Genomic DNA, 15,276 nt, shown 5'->3' on the forward strand with positions numbered 1-15,276 from the left:
TAACTTTTGAAAAAAAAAGAGACTGGAACAATCAGATGGAAAGGTATTCTAGGTAAATGAGGATGTGGTCTCCTGAGGAGAGGTGGGGAACCCTTGTTTGGGGGCCCAGAACTGTAAAAGGGGCTGCTGAAAGCTACATCTCTTTCTTTGCCTCTAGCCCTCTCCTGTGAATCCCTTACCTTACTCACCTTTGATCTGCAATCCCGAGATATTCATGGGCATCTAGCAGATGCAGTTAGTTGGCATACTGAAATACTGATGAGGCATACTGTGATATTTAACATCATCAGGCTTCCCACAAAACTAATGCAGTAGGTAAGACCCTACCAACCACCCAAAATTAAGCCCAAGATCAATTTATCCAAGCTTTATGATGATACAAAGGACGACCAAAGATCATCAGCAAAGCATCAATTTTAGGGAGTTTCATGAAGTATTTTGCTCCATGAGCTCAAGTAACCCAGAAGAATAAACCTACATGGACCATAAGATATAGGAATAGAATCAGGCCATTCAGCCCATCAGGTCTGTTCTGCCATTTGATAATTGCTGATATATATATCTCAGCTCCATTATCCTGCCTCCGCCCTGCAACTCTTGATCCCCTTACTAACAAGATCCTATCTTTCTCTGTCTTCAATACACTCAATGACTTGGCCTCCACATGCTTCTGCAGCAATGAGTTCCACAGATTCATTACCCTCTGGTAAAGAAATTCCTCCTCATCTCAGCTTGAAAGGGTTGTCCTTTCACTCTGAGGGTGTGCCCCCAGCTCCTAGTCTCTCCTACCATTGGAAACATCTTCTCCACGTCCATTTGACCCAGGCCTCTCAGTATTCTGTAAATTTCAAACAAGTCCCCTCTCATCCTTTTAAACTCCATGTGCTGTCCTGCTCTCCCATTACAGCTACTGTAAGTGTATTCTAAATATGCCCAAACATCTAACACTATTTGTCAATTTTTCCTCTCTCTTGTCTACTGAAAGCACCAATGGCAGCTGAAGAGAGCTGCCTTCTCTGGACATTATCTCCTCTTCTACCTCTGAGGACGCATCCACAAATTCCTCAGAAGATTCACCAGCAAGACTGCCTCCTTCACCCTCCACCATCTCAAATACTGTAACTCAGTGGGTACTTGATTACAGTTGGGAGCATATTCTGGTGACACATCACTGCCATGTCTCCACAGCTGGCTGAGAAACATAGGAACAGAAATCTGCCAACCTGTCAAACCTGCTCCAGCGTTCAATATGATGCTGCTGATCATACACTTCAATGCCTTTTACTGCCATAATTTGTACGCCACTGGTAATCAGAAACCTATCAAACTCTACCTTCAACATATTGAAATACTGATCTTCCACAGTTCACTAATGACCCATTATAGTTCAACCAAAGTTTGCAACCTTCTGAATAAAATAATATTTCTTCATCTCTGAACCAGAGGCATCTTCCTTAGTTTTAAACTGTGCCCCTTAGTTTTAGATTTCCCCAGTATCTTACCTATCTAGTTCTTCAAGTACTTTGTAGGATTTAATAAAATCACCTCTCATTCTTCAAAATTTTAAGAGAATGAGATATTTAAAAAATGTGTGTTGGGAGAGAGGGGAATGTGGATTCACGCATTATAGATTTTTCAGTGTCATTCATAACAGTGAAAAAGTTGTTATGAATCAGATAATGGCTTTATAATTAGAAGTAGTCAGCAGTGGCGATTAGATCATTGGATAGTTAATTTAGACAGACTTTTGATCTACAAAAATTCAGTGGTCATGCAATGCAGGGAGGAAAGTGGAGTTGAGGACACAATCTGATCAATCATGATTATATTGAATAGAAGTACAGATTCAAAGGGCTGATTGGTCAATTCCTGCTCTTGTTTCTTATGCCCTTATGAAAAGGAGCTGACTGGATTGTCCCACATAGAGTCCACATGGAATCAAAAGGCTGACTAGTCCCCATGTGTGCTGCAATAGCTTTATAACAAGGCAGCTACTATACAAAAGAGAAATGAACTTTTCAGAATTCCCTCAAAACTCAAAGTCCATTTAATTCAAGTTGTGTCTCTTCCCTTTTCAGTCAGAAAGTAATGGGCTTGAGTCCGACTCATAATCCAATTTGTCACTAGTATACTAATTGAGGAAGTTGAAGGTGCTGCCCTTCAACTAACTCATTAAACTAAGTTGTCAATTTCAGCTCCAGGTGGACAAACTGATGTTAAAGGCCCCATGATACTCCTTATAAAAGATCAGAAAGTTCTCCCAAATGGTATGGCCAATCATCCTTGTTGATTCACTGCTGACTGTGCAATTGCACTGTTCACAACCTCGATGTTGACAACCTGGATAATAGTCATGGCACTTTAAAGAAACTCACTCCAAGCAAAACGCTGACCATTTCTGAACAAAATGATGAGATCTGCTGAGAAATTGAAGTAGTTTCTTTTTATCTTATTTTCATTTACTTACAATTCTAGCTACTAGTTCATTGAGATTCAAGCCATATTTTGCCACCACTGGCCGTAGCACTTCTGTCACTGGTTTGGTGGGTTTGGCCTTTAAACCGACTGATCTATTTATAGGAACTAGATCCAGCCTGAAAGCAAAAGAAAGCAAATGCCATTATCCAACCAAAAATTTTCAACCAAACAGCTCTGGTAATTTCATGAGCCAAACATTTTAACAAAATATTGAGAAAACTATTATAACTTTGATTTTTCTCTATTTTGTTGATTGCAATGATCCCTACCAAATGTATTTGAGTAATTCGCATAGTGCAACGAAAGGAGCATATGTGTCTGGTAACATTTCACCAGTACATTAATGCAAAGGCACAAAGAGCAAGATCCTTGAGTAAAGATGCATGAAAAAGGACTTGCATTCTTAGATCTCTGGCACAGTATGTGGATATCTGATGTACTAGATGATCATACCACTATACTGCATCAATCCGCCTCAATTATCATAAATGGACAGAGTAAAAGTAAAAAATAGTTTTGGGACCTCGGCTGAAATCATGTCCAGGCTCATACAGATAGGATATTGATGGTAAGGTTCAAACATGGAATAAGTTTACAGAGAGAAGGAGAAACATCTTCTGCCAGAGAGTGGCGAATCTATGGAATTCATTACCACAGAAGAGTGTGGAGGCCAGGTCATGGATTAGAATTAGAATGACAATCCTTATAGTGTGGAAACTGGCCCTTCGGCCCAACAAGTTCACACCCACCCTCCGAAGAGTGACCCTCTCAGGTCCTTTCCCCTACCCTATATTTACTCCTAACTAATGCACTTAACCTACACAACCTTGTACACTATGGGTAATTTAGCATGGCCAATTGACCTAACCTGCACATCTTTGGATTGTGGGAGAAAATCGGAGTACCTGGAGGAAACCCTTGCAGACACGGGGAGAATGCGCAAACTCCACACAGACAGTCGCCTGAGGCTGGAAGTAAACCTGTGTCCCTGGCGTTGTGAGGCGGCAGTGCTAACCACTGAGCCACCATGCTGACCAAAGTCATATTTAAGACTGAGTTGGATAGGTTCTTGAGTATCAAGGGGATCAAGGGTTACAGGGAGGAAGCTGGAGAGTGGGATTGAGAAACTTATCAATCATGATTAAATGGTGGAGCAAACCTGATGGGCTGACTAGCCTAACGTATGCTCCTATGTCTTATGGTCTACATTTGTTTGATCATAGCCCAATTTTTCATGGATGCTGGAGTATACAGGATGGAGTTGCCTCTTTGGGGTTACAATGCATTTTTTTGTTTTCTTATTCACTTGTGCAACATTGGTAAGACTGGCTGGGCCAGCATTCATTGCCCATCTCTATTTGCCCTTGGCTGGTGTGGTTCAACAGAAATATAGAGAAGTAGAAATCACTCAATTAAGCTTAAAGCTGCATGTACTATTTGATAAGAATAGTATTATGCAGCACTGAATATTACTTTTCCTTACAAAAATAAGCTACTGCAAGTGCTGGATATCTGAATTCAAAACAGAAAATGTGGAAAATACTCAGCAGGTTAGAGAGCATCTTAAAAGAGAAAAATAGTAGGCATTCAATATGATTGTGATTGATATGCAGCCTAACTTAATACCTTTGGATAATAAAACTGCATCATTCTCAGTTTTAAAATTAGCATCAAATCAATCAACAAAACAATCAATCAATCTAGCCTACACTGATCAACTTCTATTATTGCAAATATAAAACCCTTTTGACAGGAATGCAAGTTTATGGAGTCTCTGAATTTAACTGATCTGAAAGTAAAAGACAACGGTAGAGAATCATTAATTAAGACAAGTTGTCAAAATGATTCCCAGAATCTTGGTTCTAAAAGCCAGCCCTGCATTCATACTCATCATCTTGACTAAATCGATTCCTATTATGATAACCGCAAAGTATCAGGAAAAGGCAGCTCCCATCGGTATATACAAATGACAGAATGCTTCAAATAGAAACTTTAAACAGTACAGATTTATTGGCTATAGAATTTATGGATCATGTTTGATTCACATTGCACTTTTTTACATCACAAACACTGGAAATCTATGAACTCCTCTCCTCTTCCACTCTCAAACAGCTGTTTGAGTCAATTCAGCATAGTGTCATAGGGATGTACAGCACGGAAACAAGTTGTTCATGCCGACCAGACATCCCAACCCAATCGAGTCCAACCTGTCAGCACCCGGTCCTTTTCCCTCCAAACTCTTCCTGTTCATATACCCGTGCAGATGGCTTTTAAATGTTGCAATTGTACCAGCCTCTACCATTTCCTCTGGCAGTTCATTCCATACACGCACTATCCTCTGCGTGAAAGAGTTGCCCCTTAGGTCTCTTTTATATCTTTCCCCTCTCACCCTAAACCTATGCCCTTGAGTTCTGGACTCCCCCACCCCAGGGAAAAGACTTTGTCTATTTATCCTATCTATGCCCCTCAAGATTTTATAAACGTCTGTAAGGTCAACCCTCAGCCTCTGATAATCCAGGGAAAACAGCCCCAGCCTATTCAACCTCTCCCTATAGTTCAGATCCTCCAACCTTTGTATATCTTTTCTGAAGCCTTTCATGTTTCACAACATCTTTCCAATAGGAAGGAGACCAGAATTGCATGCAAATTTCCAACAGTGGCCTAACCAATATCCTGTACAGTCGCAACATGACCCCCCCCAACTCCTGTACTCAATACTCTAACCAATAAAGGAAAGCATACCAAATGCCTTCTTCACTATCCTATCTACCTGCGACTCCACTTTCAGAGGAGCTATGAACCTGCACTGTAGCGTCTCTTTATTCAGCAACCCTCCCTAGGACCTTACCATTAAGTGTATAAGCCCTGCTAAGATTTGCTTTCCCAAAATGCAGCACCTCACATTTATTTAAATTAAACACCACCTGCCACTTCTCAGCCCATTGACCCATCTGATCAAGATCCTGTTGTAATCTGAGGTAATCTTCTTCGCTGTCCAATACACCTTTTGGTGTCATCTGTAAACTTACTAACTATACCTCTTTTGCTCACATCTAAATCATTTATGTAAATGATGAAAAGTAGAGGGCCCATCACCGATCCTTGTGGCACTCCACTGGTCACAGGTCTCCAGTCTGAAAAACAACCCTCCACTACCACCCTCTGTCTTCTACCTTTGAGCCAGTTTTGCATCCAAATGGCTAGTTCTCTCTGTATTCCATGAGATCTAACCTTGTTGAATGCCTTATTAAAGTCCATATAGGTCACGTCCACCACTCTGCCATCATCAATCCTATTTGTTACGTCTTCAAAAAACTCAATCAAGTGGATGAGGGTAGAGCAGTGGAGGTAGTATACATGATTTTAGTAAGGCATTTGATAAGGCTCCCCATGGTAGGCTTATGCGGAAAGTCAGGAGGCATGGGATAGAGGGAAATTTGGCCAATTGGATAGAAAACTGGCTAACTGGTCGAAGTCAGAGATTGGTGGTAGATGGTAAATATTCAGCCTGGAGCCCAGTTACAAGTGGAGTTCAGCAGGGATCAGTTCTGGGTCCTCTGCTGTTTGTAATTTTTATTAATGACTTGGATGAGGGAGTCGAAGGGTGGGTCAGTAAATTTGCAGATAATACGAAGATTGGTGGAGTTGTGGATAGTGAGGAGGGCTGTTGTCGACTGCAAAGGGACTTAGATATGATGCAGAGCTGGGCTGAGGAGTGGCAGATGGAGTTCAACCCTGCCAAGTGTGAGGTTGTCCATTTTGGAAAGACAAATAAGAATGCGGAATACAGGGTTAATGGTAGGGTTCTTAGTGAGGTGGAGGAACAGAGGGATCTTGGGGTCTATGTTCATAGATCTTTGCAAGTTGCCACTCAGGTGGATAGAGCTTGTAAGAAGGCCTATGGAGTATTAGCGTTCATTAGCAGAGGGATTGAATTCAAGATTCGTGAAGTGATGTTGCAACTGTACAGGACTTTGGTTAGGCCACTTTTGGAGTACTGTGTGCAGTTCTGGTCGCCTCACTTTAGGAAAGATGTGGAAGCTTTGGAGAGGGTGCAGAGAAGATTTACCAGGATGTTGCCTGGAATGGAGAATAGGTCGTACGAGGATAGGTTGAGAGTGCTAGGCCTTTTCTCGTTGGAACAGCGAAGGATGAGGGGTGACTTGATAGAGGTTTATAAGATGATCAGAGGAATAGATAGAGTAGACAGTCAGAAACTTTTTCCCCGGGTACAACAGTGTTACAAGGGGACATAAATTTAAGGTGAAGGGTGGAAGGTATAGGGGAGATGTCAGGGGTGGGTTCTTTACCCAGAGAGTGGTGGGGGCATGGAATGCGCTGCCTGTGGGAGTGGTAGAGTCAGAATCTTTGGTGACCTTTAAGCGGCAATTGGATAGGTACATGGATGGGTGCTTAAGCTAGGACAAATGTTCGGCACAACATCGTGGGCTGAAGGGCCTGTTCTGTGCTGTATTGTTCTATGTTCTAAGTTTGTGAGACATGATTTCCCATGCACAAAGCCTTGTTGACTATCCCGAATCAGTCCCTGCCTTTCCAAATACATGTACATCCTGCCCCTCCAGATTCCCTCCAATAACTTGCCCACCACCGATGTCAAGCTCAATGGTCTATAGTACCCTCGCTTGTCCTTACCACTCTTCTTAAACAGCGGCACCATGTTAGCCAACCTCCAGTCTTCCAGCACCTCACGTGTGACTAATCGATGCTACAAATATCTCAGCAAGAGGCCCAGCAATCACTTCCCTAGCTTCCCACAGAGTTCTAGGGTACACCTGATCAGGTCCTGGGGATTTACCCACTTCTATGTGTTTCAAGACATCCAGCACTTCCTCCTCTGTAATGAGGATATTTTTCAAGGTGTCACCATCTATTCCCCTGCATCTATATCTTCCATGTCCTTTTCCACAGTAAATACTGATGCAAAATACTCGTTCAGTATCTCCCCTATCTCCTGTGGCTACACACAAAGGCCGCCTTGCTGATCTTTGAGGGGCCCTATTCTCTCCCCAGTTACCCTTTTATTCTTAATGTATTTGTAAAAACCCTTTGGATTCTTCTTAACTCTAATTGCCAAAGCTATGTCATCTCTCCTTTTTGTCCTCCTGATTTCTCTCTCAATAATACTCCTACTGCCTTTATACTCTAAGGATTCACTCAATCTATCCTGCCTATACCTGACATACACTTCCTTCTCTTTCTTAACCAAATCCTCAATTTCTTTAGTCACCCAGCATTCCCTACATCTACCAGCCTTTTCCTTTCCGGCGAAAGTGAGTATCAGAGTTAAGATTAGGGTGGTGCTGGAAAAGCACAGCAGGTCAGGCAGCATCTGAGGAGCAGGAAAATCAACGTTTCGGGCAATAGCCATTCATCATTTCTGAAGTGCTTTTGCCCGAAACGTCGAATTTCCTGCACCTCGGATGCTACCTGACTTGCTATGCTTTTCCAGCACCACTCTAATCTTGACTCAGCCTTTCTTTTCATCCTGACAGGAATATACTTTCTCTGGATTCTCATTATCTCATTTCTGAAGGCTTCCCATTTTCCAGCCATCCCTTTGCCTGACAACATCTGCCCCCAGTCAGCTTTTGAAAGTTCTTGCCTAATACCATCAAAATTGGCCTTCCTCCAATTTAGAACTTCAACTTTTAGGTCTGGTCTATCCTTTTCCATCACTATTTTAAAACTAATAGAATTTTAGTCGCTGGCCCCAAAGTGCTCCTCCACTGACACCTCAGTCACCTGCCCTGCCTTATTTCCCAAGAGTACGTCAAGTTTTGCACCTTCCCTACCAGGTATACACACATACCGAATCAGAAAATTTTCTTGTACACACTTAACAAATTCCTCTCCATCTAAACCCCTAACACTATGGCAGTCCTGGTCTATGTTTGGAAAGTTAAGATCCCTTACCATAACCACCCTAGTATTCTTACAGATAACTAAGATCGCCTTACAAATTTGTTTCTCAATTTCCCTCTGACTATTAGGGGGTCTATAATACAATCCCAATAAGGTGATCATCCCTTTTTCATTTCTCGGTTCAAACCAAATAACTTCCCTGGATTTATTTCCGGGAATATCCTCCCTCAGTACAGCTGTAATGCTATCCCTTATCAAAAATGCCACTCTCTTGCCTCAAAAACTGAGGCTGATGGATTTCTGTGAGGCAAGGTAAATTAAGTGTTAGGGAACCAAAGTAGACAGACTTAAGATACAGTTCAGCTGCAATCTAAAGAATGGCAGAACAGACTTGACAGGCTGAATAGCCTACTCTTGTGCCACATCTCAATCATAGCAACTTGTTAACTTACCGAAATAGTGTACGCTTTTCTAATCGAATCTCTCGTGAGTTCAATGTGTTGCAATCTTGATCAAGTACAAGAGGCTTCAAAACAATCACAATACAAGAGAACAGTGACAAAATGTTCAACAAAACAGCAAGCAATAAAATGACCCAAACTCTTATCGACAATATGCCTTCTTAACAGCAATTTGTTTGGATAGCATATTTAACCTAATTAAATGCCGCAAGGTATTTCAGTGGACCATAAAGTGAACAAAGGAACAAAATATAATACCAAGCCATGTAAGATATTGGGTCTTATGACCAAAACTTTGGTGCCATAAGAAAGCTTGGAAGAATATCTTAAAAGTAGAAAGGAAGGTAGAGATGAGAAAAAGTAGCTAGGCAATTCTAGAGTTTGGGTCTAAGCACTGAAGTGCATTGGCACTACTGATACAACAATTAACTTTGGGTTGCACAAGAGCACAGATCTCCGCTGACTATTGGGTTGGATGTGATTACAGGGATAGGGCCAGGTGAGGACACAAAGATTGAAAACAAGATGAATTTTTTAAAATCTGGATATTGGTGGACCAAGAGTCAATGTAGATCAGCAAGCACAAGTATGCATGGCAACAGGACTTGATGCATGTTAAGGCACAGATAAGAGGTTTGAATGACCTCAAGGTCAGAGAGGATGGAATGTGGACAAGTACATTAGATCAGTCAAATCTGGAGATAAATCTAAAGACATGAATATTACACAAAGCTGACGAGTGATGAAATAGGCAGTTTTGGGTTATGCTTCGAATAGGATTTCAGAAGTTCATCTCACAATCAGACGTGACGTCAATATTTCAAATAGGTTAGTTTAATCTCAAACTGTTGCCAGGGACAGGAATGGAATCTGTAGCTAGGGAATAGAAAAAATTGAAACAAAAACACAAGTGAGACCGAAAACAATGGGTTCAGTCTTCCCTATATTTAATGGAAGGAAATTTATGTTCATCCCGTATTAAATATTTGATAAGCAATCTGATAATTTAGCAACAGTGATTCTCCCAGAATTAACAATTACATTTGTCACAACAGTGTATGATAATCAAAAAAAAAGTAAAGAAGGTTCAAATTGATTCAAAAGAGTCAATTACTCAATGTTACACATATGACAACAGGTTATTAGATGAAATTTGTAACTTAAGCTTGCATTATCAAAGAACAAACTGATGGTGCATTTTAAGAGAGGTCAGTGCCAAGAACCCTTGCAATAAGCTATTGTTCTTCCTCTGCAATTCAAACTTGAACTCCTCTCCTGCTTAAATCTGCTCCACTACTTGCATTATTCTTTCTCTCCCCTCCCAATCAGAAGCATTTTCTCTTCTGTGTCAGTTCAAACTGCCTCTATTTCTCCACAATGAATAAAGGCTGGCCATATCTCTTTCATACTCCAATTACTCTGGCACTCTCTCTCAAGTTGGAATTTGTGCCTCTCCCCTACATTCTTTGAAAAAAAACAAATTCCACTCATGCTCCCTACCCAATCCTACTTTCTCAGCTGTTTTCTGCTCACTTTGGTTCTACTTTTCCCTTGATGCCATTTATTTTCCTCTCTTCATTGTTACTGCCATTCGAATTTCCATTTTAATTTTTTTCCTCACTCTTCCATAGATGTGTATGTTGCTGAAAAAGTATTTTTCAGTATTTGCAGCTAAGCCCAAACTTCCCTCGTACTGAGTGGCTTGCTAGGCCATTTTAGAACCATTCACATTGATGTGGATCTGGAATCACGGGGTAGGCTAGATTGGGTAAGGATGTCCTAAAGAACATAGTTAAACAAATGGGTTTTTGCAACAATTGATGATAGTTTCACAGTCACGATAAAGACCAGCTTTCAATCCAGATTTTATTTCTATTAATCAAATTTAAATTTCCCTTGATGGGATTTGAATCAATGTCTCCAGGGTATTAACTGGGGTACCTGGATTTTTAATCCAGTGATATTACACATTGGTGTGGTGTAGCATCCAGCCAATGATGTAATCATTGTCAATCATTATAAAAATCCCATCATGTTCACTAATGTCTTGAAGGAAGGAAATTTATTGTCTTTACCTGGTCTGGCCTACATGTGACTCCAGACTCACAACAATGTGGTTGATTGTTGAAATTTGAAGCAGTCAGTTCAAATGGCAGTTAGGAATGGGCAATAATTGCTGGCTCAGCCAATGACATCCACAACTCATGACTGAATAAGGAGTAACATTACTGTTGCCCTTTATATCACAATCTCTCCTTAAGCTGCTGCACCCCTTTATAACTGCCATCCACTTTCCATTCTTCACTGGCACTCGTTTGGGGCATGCAAAACTCTAAACACAATCCTACCATCATTGACATCATTCACACTATCATCAGAAGATGCATATTACATACCTTGTCACCTCCAACCAGAAAGAGATCTACAGCAGCTAACTGAATTTGCAGCCTCTCACAAAGCTCTGTCAACAGTTCTCTAATAGAAACACCGGTTTGGATTGAAACTGTGTGCAAGGAACCATCCGGCAGACTCACGGTGCAGTGTTTTGAACGCTTTTCTCTCTCTGTCACAGATTCTTTTGTAGAAACATTCTTTTGGAAAAAGAAGTTCTTCAGTCAGGTTGAAATACTAAGAGCAACAAACTGGAACACAATTGATGCCATAGATCCTAAATCAGTATTAATTCTTTACAAATAAAATTTTATTTGTAATTTTTTTCAGCTATTATAACATGAATAGAACTAAAACACAAATAAACAATATCAATACAAATTGTTTTTGAAAATAAGTGAAAAATACACTAAGCTAAGAATTTTTAAAAGATCTCACTTGCTATTTTAAACAGAGCGTGCTTTGTGCTGTCTAGCTTATTTTTTCTGAAAACATATAGCAAAGTATTTGATATAGGGCTGTAAAGTGGGGTGGGAGATACTGCTTTCTCATTTAGATGAAACAGCAGGTTTCAATGGATCTATGTGGAACGAGAATGCCCTCCAGCAATAACGGTGGGATGTTTCATAATCTCAACAGTTCCCACCAATTTGACTAGCCAGCAGCTTTAGCACTTCCAGCAGTGCCAGAACCAAACAGTGGACATTGCTGGGACTGCAACAAGGCCCAGGATGAAGGTAGACATAGCATCCGGAACCAGAAAAATGCAGTTATTTTTATATTTAGGGATGATTGGGAGTCTAAGGAGAGAGATGGGAAAGCAAAGTTGATGGCTAGCCAGTAAATAATAAACAGAGATACAAGGCAAGCCCCTCCAATTTTCACTTTTCTGATTAAAAAAGCCCTAAACTGTCCTGCCTATGCCAACCCTTTTATGGCTTTGGCAGTGTAACATTTAGGTCAAATGGTTGTTAACAAACTCAGTTACCTGCAAATCATCTTTTTGCAAAATGGGAGCAAGCTACCAATTTTGAAGCCAGTCCTGTCTGCTATTTTGTGGGCACCAGCTGAGGTTGTAGAAGCAGGTGGTGGGCTACACACCCAAGGAGATGTCACTATGGATGAGATTTTCTCATATATGCCAGTCAATCAGGTGGCTGGCTACTCTCCATTACCAGCAGCACCAGTCATGTCGAAGGTTGTGAGGGAAAAATTGGCTGGACAGAGTGGAGGAGGGAAGGCGGGAAGGACAAACTGGGATAGGGTGCTTGTATGGGTGTGGGTGAAATAATTCCACATAGGCCAGTATCCAGTAACCAAGTCACCCTTTATTAACATGTGAAAAGCCCTTGACACAGATCCAGCTCCCTCAGAGCCAACTAGTTAATAGAATGTCTGGCATTCCTGTTCTTATCTGACTGCCAGGACTCCCTGATTGGACCAGATTAAATGCGTTAATCAGGGAACTCATATTCTATGACTCCACTTGGCTGACCTTGTTACAGATGCTACAGCTCGGGCACTATCAACAGCTTACACATTGGCAGGGACCTGTCCATGTGGCATGTCCCTCCTGCTGAACATTTCACAAAAGATTGAAGGGCAGTGGGTGGAAGGCCCTTAACAGGTCATTGATTAGCTAAATAATGGTCAATATTCATCCAATAATGACTGTCTGGCAACTACTTCACTGTTGAATATGTGCACTCCCCCACCAAATATCATGCCAATCCCAGCCTTCCAGGAGATTGCTCCTGTGCTGAGTGTAAAATTCCAGCCTATATTTCTTAACACAATAAGGTTAAATCATTTCATTTTACAGATCAACTATTTAGATCATAGTATAATAAGTGTATTTCTTAATTGTATAAGCTTAGAAATTCAAAATAGCATAGAATAAGGCTATACACTCATCACCCATGCTAACTTTCAGCAAAATAAATCGTCAGTACCATTTTCTTATTCTATCTTCTATTTTTGGTGTATATCTAATTTCTAATAAATTTCTTTTTAAACTCATCTCAACCTCCACCATGCTCATAGGCGGTAAATTCCAGATCATTCCCTCTTCTGCATAAAAAGTTAATTTGTGTCTACACAGATTTGACAAATTACCACTTAAAAAGCCATTAACAAAGTTGAGGGTCTTGGGTTAGAGAGCGAGAGTTAGTGTGAGATTCCATATGCTTGCTAACTATACTCTCAATAAGCACTGTCTCCTATGATGTATGCACAAGAACCCCAAAGTTCCTCTGTCCCTTTCTCTAAAACTGTGCCATCAAATATAAATTGTATTTTGCAATCCCTTGTGCAAAAATGCATCCTCTATGTATTACATTCCATTTGCCAATATCTGCCCACTCTGCTTACTTATGCATGTTTTATTGCAGTGGCCTGGTATTTTTCTCAATGTTTGCTGTACCTGCAAGTTTTGTATCTTTAGCAAGTTTTGAAATTTGACTGTGTTCCAATATCCAAATCATTTATATGCAGCATAAAACACAGTGGTTCTAGCACTGGACCTTCAGGAATACCACAGTCATCATGCAGCCTGAAAAACAACTACCTATCACAACTCACTCTTGTCTAATGTTAAGCCAACTATTTTTATCCATTGACTCCCACTCCCTAATCAATAGCCCTCAATTTTGTTAATGACCTTTTAACAGTTACTTTGCGAAAACCATATTGACATAATCCATAGCCAGCATTTCTTCAACTTTCTATTACTTAAACAAAACTTCCAACTAAATTCAGTAAGTGTGGCCTGCCTTTTATGAAACTCATGTGTCCAGGGCATTCAACATTAAAATGATTCTAGAATAAGAAGTAAAAGTTTGGTCAGAAAAACATATCTCCTCGGCATTTTTTCAGTGATTGTATGCCCTTTTCTCCTTTTCTCTTAAAGGTTTTCAGTCCTTTGTGGGTTTTACTTCGAAGTTTTAAGCTAGAATACTTCCAGGACCTCATCCAAATGATCATCCTAATATCAGTTTAGAGTAAAAACAGAAAATACTGGAAAAACCTGGCAGGTCTGGTAGCATCTATGCGGAGAGAAACAGAATTAACGTTTCAAGTCCAATATGACTCTTCTTGAAAACTGGAAGAGTCTGGAAAATCATCTTTTTTATGTTGTTGACAGGGGGAAGTGAAATGAGAGGAACAAATGGTTAGCCTGCCCAGAGCAAAAGGCAAAGGATGTGCTTATGGTGGTAAAGGAGAGATAGAGATAAAAACTAGGTGTGAATCATAGTTGTGAAAAGGACACAATGGGTCCAAGCTGGGTTGTGTCAGGACTGAGATAGTCAAGAAAGCTGCTCAAGTGATAATCGAGAAACACTGCACCTGCCTAGTCAATAACTTCCACACCACCAAGAATGTTTGTGAGGAAATTATCATAATCCCCAGCAAGAAACTTTGCATCAAAATTGCAGGTTATGTGACACACTTAATGATTGTATTCAGCGTGGACCCATCAGAGGCATCACTATCAAACTGCAGAAAGAAAAGCGGGAGAGGAGGGATAACTCTGTTCCTGAAGCCTCTGCTCTGAGATGATTGAAGTGGACCCAGATACCAAGGAGCTGCTGAAGCTGCTGGACTTTGGCAGCTTGTCTAATCTGAGGTCACACAGTAGGTATGGCTCTCCAAAATCCAAGAATCTAAAGTTATTTGTACAACATGGCTCGAACTAAAAAGCAAAAGCAAAAACAAACAAGGCATAAACATGAGACAGTCGGGGACAGGGTGGCATGTAATCAAAATGGAGGACAGAGTTCTGAAGTTATTGAATTCAATGTTGAGTCCCAGAGGCTGTCATTCCTCCAGCTTGCATTGAGCTTTGTAGGAACTTTGCAGCAGACCAAGAACTGAAATATTAGCATGGGCAAAAGGTAGTTTATTGAAATGTACGCAAGTAGAAGTTCAGGGTCATTCTTCAGGGCACATCAGAAGAGTGACTGTTTTTCTGTTTTTGGTTTCACCAATGTAAAGATGACTACACTGTGAGCAGCCAATACAACAGACATCAGCCTATTTCACAGTTTGACAACAGTGCTCCTCT

General features: G+C 40.7%; 1 protein-coding gene and 1 pseudogene across 3 annotated transcripts in view; one reads left to right on the top strand and one right to left on the bottom strand.

Moving 5' to 3' along the window:
- Positions 1–15,276, bottom strand: part of rgs12b (regulator of G protein signaling 12b) — a 280,716-nt gene that overhangs the window by 93,624 nt on the left and 171,816 nt on the right. For all 3 annotated transcript variants that reach the window (XM_087974225.1, XM_087974213.1, XM_043703699.2), the window contains exons 11-13: positions 11,219–11,413; positions 8,814–8,887; positions 2,468–2,594 (exon numbers count right to left, since the gene is read on the bottom strand). In XM_087974225.1, the coding sequence (XP_087830351.1) occupies positions 2,468–2,594; positions 8,814–8,887; positions 11,219–11,413 (396 nt within the window). The remainder of the gene's footprint in view (positions 1–2,467; positions 2,595–8,813; positions 8,888–11,218; positions 11,414–15,276) is intronic.
- Positions 12,178–14,879, top strand: LOC148152007 (small ribosomal subunit protein eS17-like; annotated as a pseudogene).

The sequence above is a fragment of the Chiloscyllium plagiosum genome, unplaced genomic scaffold, assembly GCF_037043375.1.
Source record: "Chiloscyllium plagiosum isolate Xiang-an unplaced genomic scaffold, Cpla_swu_hap1 HiC_scaffold_2, whole genome shotgun sequence".
Lineage (NCBI taxonomy): Eukaryota > Metazoa > Chordata > Chondrichthyes > Orectolobiformes > Hemiscylliidae > Chiloscyllium > Chiloscyllium plagiosum.